Here is a 22,998-nt window from a genome sequence, read left to right as displayed (position 1 = left end):
TGATTGCATAGAACTTGAACTCTCTGTCAATAAATGTTTCCTTTTAAAGTAATTACAAGGGATGTGGAGATACAAGAATACTGATTCCATCTGGATTAATAGCAGAATGTTGGGAATATTTTGGTGTCATGATGGTACTATTATGATTGTTTAAAGTCTATACTTTTACATTAATTATGGAACTATTCATGAACGACATGACATGATGACTGAGATTTGCTTCAAAATGACCAAGAGTAAGGATAAAAACAAAACCAAAAATCACGGTAACACACTCGATTCCAACTCCTAAGCCACCCTAAAGACAGGGTAGAACTGCCCACAGGGCTTCCAAGGTGGCGGTCTTCACGGAAGTGGGTGGGTTCACACTGCTGACCTTTTCGCTAGTACTGGAGTGCTTGGCCACTGCCCCACCAGGGCTCCGGAGTGTGGAGGTAGGTGGAGAAGTAAAGTCAGTGTCAGAAAGAGTGTCAGTAACCATGAGCTGACTTTTTATTCGCGTTAGTGATGAGGATTCATTATTCATTAAACTACTTGGCTACTCTTGTTTATGATCGAAATTTTCTATACTTGCATCATGGTTTTTCCATAAAAACTTAATTTTTTTAAATTGATGAGAATCAGGGATGTAGTTAGAGTTGGCTTATTTAGACATTTTGTTAGACCACTGAAATAATCTACTGTGCAAAATTTCATTTTTGAAATGAAAATAAGATTCGGTAGTGTTCAAATTGAAGGGTAAAAACATGACAAACTTAGAAGATATATAAGAATTTTAATATACACTTCGTGAAAGAAATAATTGTATATCTAAGCCTATGGGTATTCTAGACTCAGTTGAATCTGACATCGATCTTTTTAGAAAATGTGAAGCTGTGAACTTGGGATCATTAGACAAACTTTAGGGGTGGGTGACCTATCCAAAACACTCATCTTATTTTTGGCAAAGCCCCCCAAAAGTTAACTGATGAAAACATTTTTAAAAGAAAAACTAGGAACTACAAAAACCTAGAAGGAAATACAATCACTTCAAATTCCATAATTCTAACAAACATATTGAAAAGTCGAGGAATATTTCATGTCTTTTTTTAATGTTAAGCTTGCTTTTCCTCCTTGACAACGGTACCTATAGTAGGTATAAAATGTTATGTGCATTCCCAAATACATATCAATATGTAGGTATGGTTAGGGCTTCTATAGAGATAGGTTAGGATGATCATCAGGATCACATTTGGTTTTCTCCGGAGCTGAAGCTTCCTGATGAAAGTCTTTTTCCCTCTTGCAGCTGTGTCAGTGGACACAGTGGAGGCTCCCTTTTCTCGGTGGGTCAAGCTTAGGAACAATGGAAACAAGAAGAGCTGAGAACCATCCTCCTGTTTGGGGTAAAATCATCTGTATGTTGACAGAGTCAGAAAATGTTTGCAACTAAAATTATACGCTACCTGTTGAAAAGCCTTTTCTGCTTGGCGTTCAGCATCAATAACTTGTCTTTCAAGCTGCTGCATCTGTAAGTTGAGTGAGGTAATAACACAAACATTCAAATTCTCCCATTTGGAAAGAGGCTTTAAAATCTTACAATGGCATAAGCTTATTTTAAAATGCTTAAGATACCTTTAGGATATGAATTACACACAATAAGCATCAAATGCTTTGAGTTTTTATAAAATTTTTTAAGTTGATCAAACAAAACGTCAAAAGTTTAGTACCTGAAATGCAATGTAACATATGTCATGACAGTATTCATCACTAGAATCTTCCACATTTAACTGAAAATAAGAAGTTACTTGCCAAATACACATTAAAAGTAACAAATTAAATCCAAAAGAAAAATAAGACCTCAAATGTCCTATTTGATGTGTTACTAAAAAGTCACAATGGTCGCAGGGAAGTGGTAGGAATTCTAGAGGTGGATTATTTAAGACAAAACTTGTTTTATCTCAATTATAATTTAAGGAGAACAATTATTAAGTCTTAAAAGACACAAAGACATAGACACATCATCTGAATGTGGGAGGTCAATGGCATGAAATTAAATCAGCATCCAAGGATTCACAATTGGGAAGCTAGATAAATAGTGTATGGGAAGGCAAAGGAAAATGTCACAAAAGCATGACTGGTGGCAGATCAATGTCAATGCATCACAATTACACGTGAGACTAAAGAAGCAGGAATAAGACCATTATTACCATGATAGAGGGTTTACAAGATTGGCCCAGAGCATTTTGACCAGGGCAGTAGGGAGAGACTGACTCATAGCACGACTCATGAATAAGGGACCCCTTGTACGGTCTCCAGTACAGTGACTTCTATCAAGAGCATCCCCTTAAAAGAGAGACTGCTCCTCCCTGGGCTGGCTTGAGAGGGCTATAAATAATCTACTTCCCAAAGCACTCTGCATAAGGGCATGACTATCTAAGTCCTTGGTTAATCATCAAAAGAATTCAATGGAAGCTTACTCTATGTAGGGAATCTGAGAATGGATTTGGGGCTGGCTCTGACATCCAGAGTATTTTGCAAACTGGGGTGCTCAGAATTTAAGTGCTAATACAGATTATGTGTGGTTTTCACATCCTTACGGACTGAAGCAACCTGACTGATTCAACCAACACACACACACACACACACACACACACACACACACACAGAGACTCAAGCTTACTGCCATTGAGTCAATGTTGACTCATGCGACCCTGTGAGTTTCTGAGAGGTATCTCTTTACAGGAGTAGAAACTCCTTTGTTTCTCCATATATACATACAAACATCAAAGAACAGAGAGAATTGAAAATTAAGAATATTTTCTTCTTATATAAAAAAATAAAATGTCCAGAGACAAAGTAAACTATTACTTGATTATATGTAAAATTAACAATATGTGCCAGGTGTTGAATATATAATCCACTACCATCAAGATTCTGAATCACAGCAACACCGCGGGACAGAGTAGGCCTGCTCCCTAGGGTTTCTGAGGCTGTCAGTCCTTAAGCTGTGAGCAGTCTCATCTTTCTCCCATGGAGTGGCTGTTGTATTCGAATTGCTGAACTTGTGGTTTGTAACCCCATGGTAATCCACTCCACCATCAGGGCTCCTGATTGAATGTATACAGTAATGCAAAACTCAATTCAGTACTAACAAAAAAAAAAAAAGAAAAAGAAACAAATGACCTATGGTTACCATAGGTGAAGAAAGAATAGTTTTTGCTTAGGGGGGCATTGAGTTCATTTTATCTCATATATATATAGTATTTACATATAATATATGTACCTACACATACAGCTTGCTCTTATCATGATTGCCTAAGGAAGGAGAACTATGATTTGGTATATGTGTATAATATACTCATATACATATACCACGGAACAGAATATATAGCAGTATTATACAAACATATATACATATATGTAGAGAAAATGTTGCAAGTGATATGCAAGAATATATAAGAATGGTTGTCACAGTGAAGTACAGCACCAATGAAACACACAATATTCCTCTGGTTCCTTGAGGTTTCCTCACCCCCCTCTATCATGACCCCAGTCCTGCCTTTCACTGTGGGAGAGGCCGGAGCTTGTACACAGTACAGATAAGAGCTCAGCACACATGGAATCCGGGTCAGATAAACCCGTCAGAACTAAAAATGGGAGTAGCGATATCAGGAGGGTAGAAGGAAGGTGGGAGAGGAGGGTGGAAGAAACTACAAGGGAAAAGAGACAGTGGTTGGTGTAAGATATAAAAATAATAATAATTTATGATTTATCAAAGGGTTACAAGCGTGGGATGGGGGAGGCAGGGTTAAAAGAGGAGCTGATACCAAGGGCTCAAACAGAATGTAAATGTTTAGCAAATATATGGACTGTTATAAGAGCCCCCAATCAAATGATCTTTTAAAAACAAATAGAACAGTTGGACTTTTGTTATCAGTAGACATAGAATGAACCAAACCAACCAGCCAAACATCCCCCAGTACCTCATCTCTCGACACCTGTGTCTGAAAGCAGACTTGAGGCAGAGAGACGTGCGCAGTTACTTCTAGGAAGAAAAACACGTACTTTTCATTTCGTATATAATTTTGAAACTATTTGAATTTTCAGTGTGTACATGAAGTGCTTTTATTAAACACTGAGTTCATTTTAATGGTGGTATAACAATTTGGAGAGGGACATCAATAATGGTTGTACAACACGAAGAACCAATGGCACTGAATTGTACACATGCAAGCTGCTGAACTGGAGAACGTTTTTGGTGTCTATTTCCCACCCACCCCAAAATTACATAAATAACAACACGTACAGGGGACAGGGAGATGTTCTACCACTGACTGTGGAAGAGCTTGTGGTACAGCTCTTCCCGATATGGTTGAACTGCTGGATTGTGTGATGTGCGGATGAAGTGCCAATAAAATTTAAAAGACAAAACGCAATTCCGTCCCATGTCCCCTCTCCCCGCGCCCCCGCTCAGTGTTGTAATTCAGAAACAAACACCAAACTTCGCTTGGATGGCGACTCCCGGAGACCCCATGTGTTTCAGAGGAGAACTTCATTCCACAGGTGTCTCCAAGCTGGGACCCTGGGACCCGAGCCCCAGCACCTCTGGGTGAGTTCCAGGTGCCACTCTTCGAAGGTAAGGGCGTGCCTGGCGGTTTGCGCCAGGAGCTCGTTTTCCCATGCGCTCTGTGAAATCGGTTACAGTGTGGCCTTGAGAGACCTCTTTGACTCGAATTACGCACTTGTGCCATGTCTTTGGTAGGCAGTCTTGGAAACGCCCCCGACTTTCAAGTCCACGTCTAACAGCCACCGCCTCCCGCGCCACCCGCAGCTCGAGCGAGCGCATGACCAGAAGGGCCTGTGCTCCTGCCTCCTGCGCTGTTGTCCGGGTGGGGGATCATGGTCTCCGATCGCAAGCTGACGTTTTCTACAGGGCTGCTCCTTGGGAGCATTTCCTACGCTTTGATCATTGCGTTTGGCCAGATGAGCGCTCGACGCCAAGGTAAAATCCAAGATCACGAACACCATCACCTTCGCGCGCCCAACAGAGAAGATTCCTTTAAACTGTCGGCGGCGGAAGGCGTGGCGCGCCGGGAAAGTGCCCGGGTTTACTGTGGCATACTCAGCGAACCCCAATACAGGAGTTACCGGGCTGTGCTGACGGACACGTGGACCAAACACTGTGACAAGGCGGACTTCTACGATACGGATAGCAGTCCTTTGTCCAACAGGAAAGCAAATGATACCTGGCTACAGGTGAGGGAGACATACAAGTACGTCTTTGAAAAGTATGGCAGCATCTACAATTGGTTCTTTCTTGCACGCCCCACTACGTTTGCGGTCATCGAAAACTTGAAGTACTTTTTGTTGCGGAAAAACGCAACACAGCCTTTCTACCTGGGCCACACTGTAAAATACGGAGACCTGGAATACGTAGCTTTGGAAGGGGGCATTGTCTTAAGTACAGAGTCGATGAAAAGGCTTCATAGCGTGCTCGGCTCTGAAAACTGTAGAGATCGAAGTATGATTTGGAAATTATCAGAAGATATGCAGCTGGCTGTTTGCTTGAAGCATGCAGGAGTTCTTGCAGAAAACGCAGAGGATTCCGAAGGAAGAGATGTATTCAATACAAAGCCAATCGAGCGCCTTATTCAAGAGGCAATATCGAATAATCCTCAGCATGTCGTAGAAGGCTGCTGCTCAGATATGGCTATCACTTTTAACGGACTGACCCCTCGGAAAATGGAAGTCATGATGTATGGAGTGTACCGGCTTAGGGCATTTGGCCATCACTTCAATGATACGCTGGTTTTCTTACCCCCAAGTGGTTCCGATAATGACTGAGAGCTGGGAGGGGGGGGAAGGGGGGTCATGCCAGAACGGGCTGTCCAAACTCATTGCCACACGCCACGTGCGACTCTTGAGCTCTAGAAACATGGCTAGTTCACATGGAGATGAACGATAAATGGAAAACACACACTTCATTAAATTCATTATTTGCAATGTAAATGTAAAGTACCTCATTCTTTTTATATAGACTGCATATTAGAATAACTATGTTTGTGATTTACAGTAGTAAAATTACCTATTGATCTTTTTCTGTGCCAATTTGCTAATTTGGTTACCAGAAAATTTTAAACAACTTTTGTGACTTCACACATTTTTCTTGGAAAACTAAGATGTAGAATATCCGGCTTTCACCACTAATTGCAATTCAACTGCCCGTCTATGACTTTTCATTTGAAAAGACAGTCTATGGCAGGAATCTAGATTCTGGAAGGGGTTCAAATTTTTGATATGTTGTTCCCAATGCATTCTCTGAACCTCATCTGATCCTTCGTTTTGTTGAAAATATCAATATGGTTAATGAGCATCCTTAAAGCATTTTATTAGAGTTATTTTAGGACTAAGACATGAAGAAGCAATTGGATAAACATCTTCTCTTCTGTCCAAATTACTGCTTAAGCTAAAAAGGCCCACAGTACATACATGCCAACACCGTGTTTCCATTACTGGCAATGTGCTGACAGATGTCTCCTCTACAGTCTAACTACGGTACATTGTATGTTCAGGGGAGTTTGGGGCGCTGTGGATCCCTATGCTGAATTTTGAATACTGTTGGGTTGCCAGGAGAAACAGAAAGTTCCATGAGCAGGTTGTGGATCTGTACATCCTGCTGGGCGGGGGAAGGCAGAATAACTGAATTGCTGAAGAGGGCGATACAAACACCATGCCAACTCTCGCTTTCTGGAGTGTTTGTTTGCCATTGCTAACAGCATTTTATATGTCGTAGGAAAAACCCAAATCAAACCCACCACCATCCAATCAATTATAACTCATAGCAACCCTTTATAAGACTTTCGAGACGGTAAATCTTTAAAGGAGCATACGGCCTCATCTTCTTCCCACAGAAAGGCTAGTGGGTTTGAACTATTGATTTTGTGGTTAGCAGCATACTGACTAACCCACAGAGTCACTGGGGCTACCTGACATAGTGGGTTCTCAATGTATATTATGAGTTATTGAATGAAATGTCAAAGCCATGTCTCATCCCTAAAGCACCATGCACAGTATCAGGGTCAGCAAAACGGAGGACGATTTGGCACAGGTTACAACAATGGACTCAAACAGGCGAAATGTCTTGGCCAGGAAAACTGTTTATCTTTGAATTCAAGGAGTTAGTTAAAAAGCACATATTCACAAAACCATTTTTGCTTAATAAAAAGGGGATGGACCTAGAAACATTATTAAAAGATAAAGGGGGAAGCTCGCTGAGCTAAATGTGGAACCTGACTGCGCAGCATGGTAGTTTTACAATGATGGGAAAGTCGTTGAACTTGTTGGGATCTTGAATCTATTAGTAAAATGCGATACCAACAATCACTGATGTGAAGACTGAAAAGGATACCAACCAACATAGCTTCTAATCTGGAAAAGATGTGTCCAGTGAAGATCTGTTGAATATGCTTGCTAAATTAAAAACAAAGGTTTCACCCCCCAATTTTAAAGCAGCATGTTTCTGCCTCATACATTCATTACTTTTATGAATAGCCAAGCTAGCATGGAACCTAGAACAGAAAACTAATATTGGCAAGGATGTGAGATGAGAACCCTTAGTCACGGCTTCTGATAAAGTAAAACAGTGCACCTGCTATGGAAAACAGTACGGTGCTGCCTCAGATAATGAGAAGGAGGGATAACGTATGTTCCAGCAAGTCTACTTCTTGGTGTGTATGTTAGAGATCTAACAGGAGAGAAATAACAGACCTGTGTTCACTGCAGCACTACTCATGGCAGCCAAAGATAAAACCCTCGAAGTGTCCGCCCACAGGTGAGTAGAACACCAAAATGTAGTACCTGCTCACAGTGGACTCGAACACAGCCATAAAGCCTTTTGGGACACAGATGAACCTGGAGGATGTGCTGGATCAGTCAATAACAAAAGGACAACTAGCATATGGCCTCGCTTTGATAAAATGACAAGAAAAGCTATGTACACAGAAACCAAGGTTCGTCTGCAATTAGCAGACATGAGGGTGGGACATGCATTTTCCAGAGAGGAATCACCTTTTATTCACGGTGACGGAAAAGATGGTGTCAAATATGGGAGAAATGTCCACAACTTAAGCTAGGGGGCTGATTGTCACCAGGCTGCACACACACCAAAAAAGGTTATTTTGGTCAATGTTATGTGATACATAATTCTGTAACACCAAAAGCCAAAGTCCATGTGTATCTATATATATGTGTGTATGTGTATACATGCTGTTGTAGGGTATAAAAGAGATGCCCATATCTTAAATATAATTTAAGGAGAACATTTCTTAAGTCTTAAACAGGAAAAGACAAGGCAAAGACCCATTATCTGGATAAGGGAGGCCGTTAAGCACAAGGTCATGATGGTGTCCAGGGGTGTGCAGAGATTCAGAGCCTTAAACAGGATGTGGAAGGACAACGAAACTGTCAAACGTGATGGGCAGCAGATCAATACCTCACAAATACAGGCAGGATCCTCCACAGAAGTGGGGGTGAGACTGTAATTGTGACATGTACACTGAGCTAGAGAGAAGAGTTTGCAAGAACGGTCTAGGAACTTCTGACCAAGCAGTCAGGGCATGGCTCATGACTCTCAACTCCAGAACCCCCATCTTCATCAAGAATATGCCCACCCAAACTTCGAAGGGAAGCTGCCCCTCCCTGGGCTGGTTGTGAAAAGAGGGACATGTTCTGGTGTATGTGAGATCACCATGAGCTGGTGCGAAGACCAAGGTCGTGATCTAATAGAGGGTGACTCGGGGAGTGTGGAGTTTAGAGAGGGGAATAAGGTGCTGTACTGGACTATCGTGTAGAAAGTATATGCTGTGCAGTCCAGGCAAGAAGCCCCGATAGGGTAGTGGGTTATGCCTTGGGCTACTACTAACCACAAGGTCAATAGTTCAAAACCACCAGGCCACTCCTAGGGGGAGAGAAGAGACTTTCTACTCTCATGAAGACTGACAGTCTCGGAACCCCAGGAGCAGTTCTGCTTTGTCTGATAAGGTTGCCAGGAGTTGGGATTGACTTGATGGCAGTAAGATGCAGTCTAGAGACTTCTCATTCCTGTGAGAGACTCCTAGACTGCCTCTGGGGACTCAAATGCACAAAAGGAAGGGCGTGTGGCTGGAAATCCCAGGTGACATTGCGGCATCTGGTAAGGGCTGCCTAAATTCTTCCTATTCTTCACCTTTTCCTTTTCACTGAAAACGTAACCCCTGGGAAATAACATTTCACTTTAACGTGAAAAAGGAATTTTCCCTTTCCCCCGTCTCTGACTCATGAAACTAACTAGTAATATTGTAAAAGTAGGAAAACTTCTAACTCTCAGCTTCCCTGAAGAGTTTATATTTGGCATTCTAGAGATATTTCCAACACCATTCCTTAAATTCCTCCAAAGACCTCTCCCACTTACAGTAGTGTTTGCCCAGCACTTCAATAAGGCCCTTTTCTTCACAAGTTTCAGTATTTTACGTTACTTGGGAATTATGATGGTTTAAAAAAATGTAAGAATTATTTTTTTAATCTCATGTACTCTGCTACCCGAACTATAAAGTATTTCTAATTGAAATTCAACCTTAATCACAAAGACATTCTGAGATCATATCACACATTTTTCCTTTAAAAATTCACAAAGCTGTCTCCTACCAATCTGTAATTAAAGTCATAGCCTTGTATCCTTAACCAGTGCGCTCATTTAGAAAGCAATAGTCAGAGCGACTTCCAGGTGCTAGACCTGATGGAAGAAATCTGAAAGATCTGCTATGGATAGGGGCCAGAATACTCAAATATTCTCAGCCTAACGTGAACACTTTAAGTCAGAGATAAAAATAGTAGTTACTCAGGATGGCTGTGAGGTTACACGAACTAACAATGGCAGTGAAGCCTTAGGAATCATAGAATTAGCTGCCTACAGCCGGGCGCCAAGGAAACAGAACCAAGAACTAGAAATGTTGCAGGAAAGGCATGTTGGCCAAAAATCCTGGCAAAGCACTGGAGAATCAACTTTGTATTCTCTCAAGAATCCTCAGCCTTGGGCCTGTCGCCATTTGGGATGAAAGTATGGAGAAGTTTAGGGAGAAGCCCTGGGGCTGGCTGGCTCTAACATAAAGCCATGGTTGTGGATGAGATCCGACTGGCCTTGGAATGCCGCATTTGGCTCTGCTTTGAAAAAAATACGTAATGTTATGCGAATTGTTATCACTACCGACATGCAAACATCCTAATACTCACAGATACTTTCCCCCATTGCAGCGCAGAATAGAAGACAGAATAGGGAATGTGGCCATGAAACTAGGTTAGAGAAGCCATATAAGGTAGTGGTTGGGCATTCCAGCACCCACAGCGGAATGCCAGGGTTCCCTCGCTGGCTCCATGCCCTCATTTTTAGTTCAAAGCTGGTCAAGTTAAAGAATATTTTTGTGCCTACTGTCCACCGGGAACCCTGATGTGCTGCGGTTAAGTGCTTGGCTGCTAACCAAATAGGTCAGTAGTTCAAACCAACCAGACACTTCATGGGAGAAATAGGTGATAAGCTGCTTCCATAAAGAGTTGAGATCCTTGTTTTTTACCCAATTGGGTCACGAGAAGTAGGTGGCAATGGTGGTGCGGGAATTTGTTCTCTGTAAATGCAAATGATATATGTGTGTCTCTCCATCCTGGAGTTGTTGGCAAAAGTAAACAATAAGATGTATAAAGCTCTCAGAGAGGTGGCTAGTGCATAGGGAGCATCGACTTCCTCACATAAAGGACGACAATAAAATTATTGCATGCAGTTGCAAGAGGAATTCAATAGCTAGCATGTACCTCAATAGATGTTAGGTATTTTTATTAAACCATGGTTCAGTGCCAAAAAGAATCTTTTAACCCAGAGAAAGATATTACATAATGGAATACAACATACAATACTGTGCAAGGACTTCTCAGTTTTGTGTGGAATCTGTTTACTCAGAAACCATGAGTAACCTGGCACCATGTATAAGATATATCTGGACAACTCCACCCTTAAATCCATCAGAGGATTTAAGTCTCAGATGGAAAATATACAAGGTCAAGGTAAGAAGAGAGGGAAAGAAAACATCTACAGCCGTAACTTTGAACTACTATCCCTCTCCGTTCTCATTCATTGACAAAGGAAAAATAAGTCTAGTAGATGCAGATTGAAAATCAGAAAAGCTAAAGTGGGTGAAGGGATATGTCAGACAAAATAATAATTATAAATTATCAAGGGTTTATGAGGAAGGGGAAGTGGAGAGGGAGGGGAAAAATGAGGAGCTGATCCCAAAGGCTCAAGTAGAAAGCAAATGTTTTGAGAAAGATGATGGCAACAAATGTATAAATGTGCTTGACACAGGGATAGATGGATGGATTGTGAGAAGAGTTGTACAAGACCCCAATAAAAAAAATTTTTTTAAAGAAAGGAAAATCAGAAAAGCTATGTACAGTCTGAGTCATGGGGGAAAACTCTTTTATAGCTTGAAAAACTAGGCACACACGAGCAAAGCGGTTGCAAGATGTTCTCTCAAGAACAAAACAATGATTGCTTTAAAGTTTAGAACTGAAAGGTCAATTAATTGGACCGTGCGTCAACATAGCTTCTACTCCGGCCATGAAGAAAACCAGGAGACGATAAAGCCAGAGGAACCAAGAAAATGTGAGGAGGGTGTGGTCAGTCACGTCAACTGCTGGGAAGCTAAGTCAACAAGTGACAGTATCCCTGAGGTTCAGCAACAAGGGCATCACTGGTGACTGGGACCTCCAAAAAACAAAGTTTTGTGCCGGGTGGCTGGGATTGCGGAACACCCAGACAAGTCATAGCCCGACATGGAAAATGATATTTATAGTAAAAGGAGCAAAAAACGAGCAGGGCCCACTCACTTTCAGGTAGGATATGTCTCTTCAATTTGGTGATACGCAAACCAAGACTTTCCCAATATAGACTCTGTATTCTAATAGATTGTTTAAATAAAGTAAATTGATAGAGGACATTTATTTTAAAAAGCTTATTGCTAAAAATAAAAAAGCTTATTGGCTGTGTTATCTTCAGACTGAAAGTGAGTAGAATAATTTAACCTCTCCAACTGAAAGAGAGGAGCGCTAGAGTTATAGTGTGTTACACAATGGGCTGCTAACCACAAGGTCAGCACTTTGAAACCACCAGATGCCCCAGGGGAGAAAGGTGAGGCTTTCTACTCCTGTAAAGCGTCACTCTGTCCTATAGGGTTACTATGAAGCAGAATCAACTTGATGGCAATAGGAAGTAGTCCTCCTAAAAGATGTTAAAGCACAAATAAGTAAAATAATCTATTGAAGACTTAAACTGAATGATGTTTCACTGGATTTTATTAGACTATTTCTGTGCTGATAGATTATCGGCTAGTGTCTTGGTTATCTAGTTACTTTCTTTGCTATCACAGAAATATGACAGTGTTTAACGCGCAGACATTTCTTTGATCGGTAGAGGAGGCAGGCAAACACATGATGCTGGCTCCTTTCTATCAGCTCCAGTCTCTGCTCAGCTTCTGTTCCTTGGAAATTCTGGTACATCACTTACCTTCCCTCAACTCTTGGGGCTTGCTTGTCTGCTCTCTTATTCAGTGATACCCATGAGAGGTGGAACTCAACAGGACTGCCCTACCACCACCACCACCACCACTGCCACCGCACCCCCACAAGATCTTGCAACTTTTCTGTCTTTCACAGGATGTAGTCTTAGTCACTGGAAAACATGAATTTTCCTTCCCTGACCGGTTACTGCCTTCCATAGCCTCGGGCTTTTGTAGGGTTTACTGTACCTGAGAAGAGAATGGCCTAAAACACACCTGACCCTAATTCTTTGCTATCACAACAGCAACAATAACAACAACAAAATATTCCCAAACCGTATCATTACATTAGACATAGGATAGAATTTAGGGATAAGGGGTCAGGAATTACAACATCTATTTGGGGGCACAGTGCAATCCACAACTGCTAGCAATGGAAGGAAAGTTTAAGACTTTTGGGGGGATTTGGTTCAGGTAGCCCCCAACTTATGATGGAGTTCTGGCCCGAGGACTCCATTGTGAGTTGCCTCTGACAATAAGTCAAATACATCTTAAATTTTTTTTCATCATGATTACCTTTTGTTATCAGTATCTTTATAAACATGATCTTTGAACATCTGCCAATGAACACCTAAGAAGGATAATCTTAGTCAATATGTGCTGAACCATATGTAGGATGTCCTATTAATGATAAAATGTTCAAGGATAAAGACAAAAGAGACTGCATGTGTGATTTGTCATAATTCAAATATACTTGTAAAGTGGGGACGACCTATACTTGTATGACGCTCCATCCTGAAAGGATTACACAGACTGAAGTTTAACAAGTCATCTGCAACTTCCTCTGTGACCAGTAAATAGCATTCATCTCTCCCTTGACAACAGTGCTATCCAAGAGAAATAAACTGTGAGCCACATGTGCTACTTAAAATTTTTCGAGCACCTACATTCAGGAGAGCTGGTGATACAGTCGCTAAACACTCAGCTGCTAGCCAAGAGGATGGGAGTTCAAACCCACCCCTCCGAGAGAGAAAGACGTGGCAGTCTGCTTCTGTAAAGATTTGTTGTTCTTGTTACAGGCTGTCGAGGTGGTTCCAGTGCATGGAGACTCTGTGTACAACAGAACGAAGTCCTGTACCAGCCTCACAAAACAGAGCCCAGTCCCGTAGCAACCTTATCATTGTCGTTACGTCCGAGCCCACTGTTGCAGCTACTGGGTCCACATTTCTTGTTGAGAGTCTTCCTTTTTCACTGAGTCTCCATTTTACCGGATATGATGTCCTTTTTTCAGGGCCTAGTCTCTCTCAATAACATGTTCGAAACACATGAGACCAAGTCTTGCCATCCCAGCTTCTAATACGCATAATATTCTTTGCCGAGACCATAATTCAAATGCACCCTCTCTTCTGTGAGAGTCCTGATTCACGGACCACCTTTCCCAAGCACGTGAGGCGATTGGAAATACCATGGCTTGGGTCAGGTGCACCTTCATCCTCAAAGGAATGAACTTCTTCTTCAAAGAAGTCCTATGCAGCAGACTTGTCTAATGCAAGAAATAATTTGCTTCCTCGCTTCCTCCATCCACAAGCATTGATTGCTGATAGTGGATCCAAGCACAATGAAACCCTGGACAAGTCCCGTCGTTTCTCTGTGTGGCATGATGTGTCTGTTGGCCCAGTTGTGAGGATTCTGTTGTTATTTTGTTGTTTACATTGATTTGCAATCTGTACTAAAGGCTGCAATCCCTGATCAGCAAGTTCCTCTTTGCATTCAGCAAGCGAAGTTATGCCATCTATGTATCAAATGATGTTAATAAGTCTTTCTCTAATTATGATGCCTTGCTCTTCTTCACATAGTCAGCTTCTTGGATTATTTGCCCAGCAGCGCACGGAGTAAATATGGTGAAAGGATGCAACCCTGAAATGCACCTTTGCTGATTTTAAATGACGCAGTATTCCCTTGCTTTGTTTGACCACGTGCCTCTTGGTCCACGTGCAGGTCCCACGAGAGCACAATGAGGCATTCTGGAATCCCTTTCTTATCAGTGTTATCCATGGTTTGTTGTGATCCACACAGCCTTTGAAAAATCAATAAAACACAAGTAAACATCTTTCTGGTACTCTCTGCTTTCAACCAAGGTCCATCTGACATCGCAATGATATTCCTTGTTTCATGTCTTCTTAATCCAGCCTGATTTGCTGGCAGGGCTCGGTCAATGTACTGCTGCACCCATTGTTGAATGATCTGCAGCAAAAATTTACATGATATGAATGATATTGTACAATAATGGTACATTCTGTTGGGTCGCCTTTTTTTCGGAATGGACACAAAAATGGATCTCTTCTAGTTGGTTGGCCAGATACCTGGCTTCCAAATTTCATAGATGGCTAAGTGCTTCATCAGCTGGTTGAAACATTTCCATTGGTGTTCCATCAATTCCTGGAGCCTTGTTTTTGGCTCCTGCCTTCAGTGTGGCTTGGGCTTCTTCCTTCAGTTCTGTTAGCTTGCGATCACAAGGTACCTCTTGAAATGATTGAGTGGTGAACAGTTCTTTTTGGTACAGTAATTCCGTGTATTCCTTCTATCGGTTTTTTTATCCTCCCTGTATCATTCAATATTTTGCCCATAGAACCTTTCAATATTGAAACCCAAGGCCTGAACTTATCTTCAGTCTTTTTCAGCTTCTTGAGATATGCTGAGTGTGCCCTTTCCTCCCTTTTGGTTTTCTAACTCCAGGTCTCTGCACATTTCGTTATAATAATTTATGTGATCTTCTCGAGCTGCCCTGTGAAATATTCTGTTCAGTTCATTTATTTCATTATTTCTGCCATTTGCTTTAACTACTCCATATTCAAGTGAAAGTTTCTGAGTTTCCATTGACATCCCTTTTGATCGTTTCTTTCTTTCTTGCCTTTTTAACGATGTTTCTGCTTTCTTCATGTAAGATGCTTTTTTGTGTATTATGTCCTTTTTATGGGGGAATCACTTTTTTATTTAATATGTATATCATATCATTCCAAATTTCAATCATGTCAAGTAGAGTATACAATTGCTACCACAATCAGTTTCCTATCTTTTTCTACTTGTATTATGTTCTTGATGTCATAAGGCGTTCTTGAAATTCAGATGAGATATACTCAAGGTCACATGTTGACCTTTGCAAGTGCGTTTTAATATTGTTCCATTTCAACCTGAACTTACATGTAAGCATCTGTTCCAAAGTCAAGTCCTGGTCTTTATTTGGGTCTTTATTTGGGCTGTTGATTCCCACAGATGGAGAATTTGATTCCTGTGTATCCCATCTAGTGAGGTCCATGGGTACAGTCACCATTTATATTGCAAAGAAAAAGTCTTACAAAATTTCACCATACTATCTCCAGCTTTGTTTCTGTCACCAAAGTCATATCTCCAACTATTGTTTGCAACCTTTTGTGTTCCAATCACCAATAATTATCGATGTATCTTTATTGCATATCTGATCCATTTCAGATAGAAGACGCTGGTAGAATTCTTCAATTTCTGCAATTTCTAGCTTTAGTGACTAGTGCATACATTCAAATAGTATTTGTAGTAATTATATTTCCTTTAAGCATATGAATACTATCCTATCACAAGACAGCAATGTACTTCAAGACAGATCTTGAAATGTTCTTTTTGATGATGAATGCAACACTATTCCTCATAGATTTGTTATTCTGGGTGTAGTAAACCATATGATTGTCTGATTCAAAATGGCCAATGCCAGTCCATTTCAGCTCACTCATGCCTAGGATTTTTATGCATTCCATTTCATTTCTGAGGACTTGCATTGTCCCTAGATTCATACTTTGTACATTCCATGTTCCAATTATTAATGGATGTCTGCAGCTGATTCCTCTCATTTTGAGTCCTAATCCATTTGCAGGTAAAGTTCCCCAAAGCTATATCCCACCCATGTCATTGTGGCCAACTCTAATTTGAGGAGGCAGTTCTTCCTCAATCATAGTTTGAGTGCTTTCCAACCCAACGGGCCCATCTTCCTGCACTATGTGTGACAATGCTCCACTGCTACTCATAGGGATTTTCAGTGGCTAGTGCCTTAGAACGAGATGGTCTATTTCTTCTTCATAGTCAGTTCTTAGTCTATATGCTCTCTGAAACCCATTCAACCTGGGTGACGCTACTGATATTTAAAATACTATTGACATGGCTTCCAGCAACACACAAGCCACAATACAACAAACCGATAGACAAGAGGTAGTCACAAAGATTTACAGCTTTGAAAATATCATGGTGCCGTTCTACTCAGTTCTATTAGTATCTCTGTGAGTTGAAATAGGCTTGACAGTAATGGGTTTGATTTGGCTTTGGTTAGCACCAATTAAAATTTAAAATTGAAATAATGTTATCTATTAAAAATTATTATTTCAACAGATGATTGATATAAAAATCCTTACCAGGATATTTGACATGGTTTTATAGCAAATCTTTGAGATCTGTTTTTCATGTTATACTTACAGCACATCTCATTTTGAACTCGCTTCATTCCAAGTACCCAACAGCCACATGTAGATGTTGACTGCTACTATGTTGGCACTTAAAGGAAGTGCCCTGAGAATAGGAACATGTGTTGTCTGTTCATGGATGTAACCATAGCATTAAGATGAAGGGACATACAAGGGGGGGATGAGTAACTGATACCAAGGGCTCAAGTAGAAAGAAAAGGTTGTGAGAATGATGATGGCCACAAATATACAAATGTGCTCGACGCAAAGGATGTACGTATGGATTGTAATAAGAATTGTATGAGCCCCCAATAAATGATTTTTAAAAGTCCAATTCAAACAAACAAACAGAAAAAGATTAAGGGACATAATCAACACTCAATGAATATTTAAATGAATCTGCAAAGCTCATACACATATTTACAAAATAATATTTCAGTAAAATAAGTGAATTTTTTATCCCATGATTAGGAAGAATAGAAGAAGCATAATTAAGGCGCAGATGATATTTAGGGAGATATGGTTAGTCAACAGCTCTTACATTCAAATACAGAATAAATATATTTTACTATCAATCAGGACTATTATTCCATAATCACTTTCACATAATTTCACTTAACATTTAATAGAGGGGAATGCTGTCATTTAAATAATCACATTTAAGTAATCATGGATCGCTTTCTCTCTAGATTGAATGAACTCCATAGTCATCAATTACATGCAATTCTCATATGTTCCACTAACATTTCCAAAGACATATTTTTGTTTGATGCTTGATCCACTCTAACACTAGCGAAAGAAATGTGCCAAACATGGATTCAAACAGCTGGCGAGAGGTACATTTATTGTTTATACAATGTTTACCCATCAAGTGCTGGCATTATTTAGTATAAATCAAACTGGCCCCGAAGAGCTGCTCTTTAATAAAAAGGCTAAGGGGTAAAGCTCACCTTCTCTGCTAAGAGCTCTCTTATCTTGCTTGCTTGGACTCTAAATTTCATGAGCTGGGATTCCAGAGCGACACAGCGTTCTTTCCAATCTACTGGTCCTTGTGGCTCAGAAAGTTCTGCCATGCTTATTCTAGAAAACAAATCGTTAAAACAGCATGATGCCAATTAGCAACAGGATATGATCTTCAATCAAGGTGCAAAGAACATTTGCTTGTTATTGTCATTAGCTGTTGTGAAGTTGGCCCCTATGCATGGAAACTCCATGCCCAACAGGATGAAACGCTATCTGTTCTAAGCCATCCCCAGGGTCAGGTAAGGATTAGGTTTTCATTGGCTGATTTTCAGAAGTAGATTGCTTTACATGTACTAATCAGCATCTAATGATATCCAGATGGAAATTTTGCATTACAGGATAAATTCCAGAAAAACGTTAGTAGGAGACGGAAGGCCTGGGTTGGAGGTCTACCTTTGTCATTCACTATAACCTACTTCTCTATTATCTCAGTTTCCCCAGTCTGAAAATCCAGACAAAGGAAAGTGCTGTTAATAACGAAACATTCTTCCTTGTGGGTATGTTTTGAATGCCACTTTGGAAAGTGTCATACCCCTGCACAAAAGCAAAGCACACATTATTTTACCTCTGCCCAACAGATCTGATTTTTAAAATCTATCAGCTCATAATTGTAACAAGCTAGCAAATTTACAGGCGGACCACAGCTGATTCAACTGGTCACATAACAGAATAACCTACAGAAATGCCACGCAAGGGCTATAACCATTATTTGTATGACAATGATCACTTATCAAAACGTGTCCAGGTTCAGGGTGATGTATTATGCCAATGGCCAAGAGAGCATCATTTTTATTTGGGGAAAGAAAAGAAAGCACATACATAGGAAACCTGGAATCCCCTAGAGCGGTGGTTCTCAGCATCCCCAATGTGGCGACCCTTTCATACAGTGCCTCATGTGGTGGGGACCCCCAACCGTAACATTATGGTCGTTGCTGCTTCATCACTGTCATTTTGTTACTGTGATGAATCGTCAGGTAAATATCTGATAGGCAGGATGTGTTTTCATGGTTACAAATTGAACATCACGAAAGCATAGTGATGAATCACAAAAACAATGTCATATATTGTAAAATATTGATTTCTAATGACAAATCAATGAAATATTGTCCTGAAGCATGGTGTAGCATGGGGGAAATCTTAATATGACAACAGTAAACTGCATTGCTACATTTTGCGACAGTTTGTGTAAAAAGGCAATGTCAGCAGCAAAGGTTGAGATGGCTTCTTTCTCACCGGATCAACATAGCTGAAGTGGGCAGACTCGCCTGGAGATGGATAGAGGAGCGGTATCTCAGTTCCTAAGACCATCGTAGGAGATATGTGTTTTCTGATGGTCTTAGGTGACCCCTGTGAAAGGGTTGTTTGACCCTCAAAGGTGTCACAACCCACAGGTTGAGAATCGCTGCCCTAAAGTAAGTAACTCAGGAGTCAGTGCTTCCAGAATTACCTTCCTTTTTTGGAGGGGATAAGTCCCAGGGAGAAGTACTATAAGAGGGAAGCAAGAAACCAGGAAACTCGAGTTTAAGTTCTAAAGTAAAAAACCCATCGTAAAGTAGTCAAGAGCGCCAGAGACCAAATCAGTCGAATTTGAGCAAGCGGGCTTTATTGGGGAGAAAAACCCGGTCTGGGCGAAGTCCCATGGTCCACAGTGTCCGGCTGAGGGAGTAGCGCCCCAGGCTACAGGGGTGGTACTTATATGGCCAGGGAACATGTGACTGGGCTGTCTTGTGTCCATATAAGGTAAAGTAGTCAGGGATTGGGAGATACAGGTATGTCTGGGTTTCTGGGCTCTAAGGTGTCTTCCTGGTTCCGGTGTATTTGTGCCAGGTGCAGAGCAGCGGGATGAGAACAAAGCGGGCACTGAGCCAAGCGGGCCATGCCGGGTGTGGGCACTGAGCCAAACGGGCCGTGCTGGGTGCAGAGCGGCAGGTCGAGAATAAAGCGGGCCATTAGCCAGCTCTAGTCAACTCCGCAGGTATGTGTGGGAGATTCAAGGTGACTTGAAGCCAGCCTGGTATTGATGCGGCCATACACCCATTACCTGATTTTAGAAGCGCATTTGTTTCTGACATTGAGAAGCACTGCTTCTGACAAAGAATATGGAAAAGCTAAGTTCACCTGGGAGAAGCACACCAATCTGTGTGATGCAAGGGATGTAGATGATAAAATTCAAATCCAGAGAGGGAATGATACCAGAACTTAAACTCTGAACACATAGTTTACAGAAGGGCATGACTGACAGTGGAAGCTCAAAACCCATCTGCAGGGTCCACACATGGAGCACTGTGAAGTCGTGTGTTAGTCTGGGTAAACCAGAGAGACAGAGCCACAGAAACTCATATGTGTATAAGAGACAGTTTTATATGAAGGGTAAGTGTATATTCAGAAAACATCCCAACCCCATCCAGTCCAAGTGCATAAGTCTGACTTAGACCATGTGGCCGACACCAATCTATAAAGTCCTCCCCAAACTCACAAAACACACAATGATGCCCAATGCAGGAGGATCACAGGCCAGTGGGTAGAAGTCACTGAATTCAGTGGCCATGTAAGCATTTCAGCACTGACAGGGGTCTCCATATGGCTTCTCCAGCACTCAGGGCTGCATCAGGGTAAGTCCATATGGCTTCTCCTCAGGGATGTCTCACAGGAAGTGAGCATTGCCAGCTGAAGCAGGGAACTGGCTAATGCAGCTGAACCCTGGAGCATCGGAGAGCAAGAGACCCAAGAACTAGAAGGGCGAGGCTCACAGAACCATTTATCTCTCCGCCATTCAATTAAGCCCACATGTGTTATCGGCCAGATTGGCACAATAAACCTTAACAATCTCAAGTCGATTATGGCCGGTGTAGTTCAGTTTAAAAATCTTACTATTTGATCTCCCTTTTGACCCATTTTAAAGTTGTGTCAGTTTTTAATATTTTGTTTCTTTTCCACTGAATTTTTCTGTTTTATTTTGTTATTGTTGGGAGTTGTTTGTTGCTGTTTTTATTTCTTATTTTTCTTTTGTATGATTTCCTGTCTATGAAATCAAGGAGAGGTAAATCTTTATATATATAATCATTCTATTGGTGGCTGTTACAGCTCTTATAACAATCCATACATCAATTGTATCAAGTACATTTGTACATATGTTGCCATCATCATTTTCAAAATATTGTCTTTCTATTTGAGACCTTAGTATCAGTTCCTCTTTTGCTTTCCATCCCCCACCCTCTCACCCTCATGAACCCTTGAAAATACAAATGATTATTTTCATATCTTACACCATCTGCTGTTTCCCTCCACCCATGTGTCTGTTGTTCATCCTCCTGGGGGGTGGGGTGGGGTTAATACATCGATCCTTGTGATCGGTTTCCCCTTTCTTCCCCTTCGCCCCCTACCTTTCCCCTACCCTCATCGTATCGCTACTCCCATTACTGTTCCTGAGGGGTTTATCTGTTGTGGATTCCTTGTATTGAGAACTCTTATCTGTTCCAGTGTACATGCTCCAGTCTAGCTGGATTTGTAAGGTAGAACTGGGGTCATGATAGTTGGAAGCATTAAAGAACTAGAGGAATGTTGTGTGTTTCATCAATGTTATACTACACCCTGGCTGGCTCGTCCCTTCCTTGTGACTCTTCTGTGAGAGGATATACAATTGTCTACAGATGGGCTTTGGCCTGGGTCTCCACTCCGACATACCTTGTTGACAGTGATATGATTGTTTGTTTTGGGTCGTCTGGTGACTGATACCTGTTGACACCCATTCACACCTCATGATCACACAGGCTGGTGTGCTTCTTTCATGTGGAATTTGTTGCTTCCCTGACAGATGGCCACTTGTTAAACTTCCCAGATGTGATATCTTCTAAAAGCCTGGCACCATCAGCTTTCTACACCACATTTGCTTATGCACCCATTTTGTCTCCAGTGACCCCCCCAATGTCCATCTGCTACCTTGATACTTAACAAACAAATATATCTACATAGACCTATATACCTATCATTATATATTAATATATTTACATATATACATGCCTATATTTATACCTCTATAAATGTCTTTTGCCTCCTAGTTCTTTCTTCTATTTCCTTTAACTTTCCTCCTATCCCACTATCATGTTCAACCTTCATTTGGCTCTCAGTAATTCCAGAAAGGTAAATCTTAAAGAGATAATAATTACCTAAAGGGCATGGCCAACTGACTGGAAAAGACCCCTCTTTGTACCCATTCCACAGAAAGGTGAACCAAAAGACTGCTCAAATTATAGAACAATATCATTGATATTACATGTAAAATTTTGCTTAAGATCACCTAACAACCATTGATATAAAATTCATATAAATATATAAATGGTTACATATAAGACATATTTGATTTAGATGTGTGCTGTATGAATGGTTGTACATATATATGTACTATATAAATGGTGGCGCAGTGGGTTGTTCATCAGGCTGCTAACCACAAGTTCAGCAGTTTGAATCCACCAGATGCTCCAAAGGAGAAATATGAGGCTATTTTCTTCCATAATGATCTGTGATCTTGGGAACCCTAGAGAACTGTCCTACTTTGCTTTATATAGTTGCCACAGTTGGAATTGGCTTGATGGCAGGGTTTTTTTAAATGACAGAATGAGTAGATATACACATAGATAGCAAAGTTACCAGGGATAGGTGGAAGAAGGAGGGGGAGATCACCTTCAGGACAGCAGAAACTTGTTAACATAGATGATGGTAAGTGGGGGTAGAAAGGGGAACCGATCACAAGGATCAACATATAACCTCCTCCCTGGGGGATGGGCAACAGAAAAGTGGGTGAAGGGAGACGCCAGGCAGTGTAAGATAAGATAAAATACTAATTTATAAATTATCAAGGGTTCATGAGGGAGGGGGGAGGGGAAAAAGGAAAATGAGGAGCAGATTCCAGGAACCCAAGCGGAAAGCGAGTTTTG

At 41.1% G+C, this 22,998-nt stretch overlaps 2 protein-coding genes across 4 annotated transcripts in view; one reads left to right on the top strand and one right to left on the bottom strand.

Moving 5' to 3' along the window:
- Positions 1-22,998, bottom strand: part of PLEKHH2 (pleckstrin homology, MyTH4 and FERM domain containing H2) — a 130,859-nt gene that overhangs the window by 99,062 nt on the left and 8,799 nt on the right. For 2 of the 3 annotated variants that reach the window (XM_075535892.1, XM_075535893.1), the window contains exons 2-3: positions 17,992-18,121; positions 1,443-1,505 (exon numbers count right to left, since the gene is read on the bottom strand). In XM_075535892.1, the coding sequence (XP_075392007.1) occupies positions 1,443-1,505; positions 17,992-18,114 (186 nt within the window). In that variant the 5' untranslated portion in view covers positions 18,115-18,121. The remainder of the gene's footprint in view (positions 1-1,442; positions 1,506-17,991; positions 18,122-22,998) is intronic. The other variant, XM_075535894.1, reaches the window with a different exon arrangement.
- C1GALT1C1L (C1GALT1 specific chaperone 1 like) lies at positions 4,879-5,823 on the top strand. The gene has a single exon (XM_075535838.1). It carries the CDS (start codon positions 4,879-4,881, stop codon positions 5,821-5,823), a length of 945 nt encoding a protein of 314 aa, XP_075391953.1.

The sequence above is a fragment of the Tenrec ecaudatus genome, chromosome 17 (assembly GCF_050624435.1).
Source record: "Tenrec ecaudatus isolate mTenEca1 chromosome 17, mTenEca1.hap1, whole genome shotgun sequence".
Classification (NCBI taxonomy): domain Eukaryota; kingdom Metazoa; phylum Chordata; class Mammalia; order Afrosoricida; family Tenrecidae; genus Tenrec; species Tenrec ecaudatus.
This window is presented reverse-complemented; position numbering and strand designations above follow the sequence as displayed.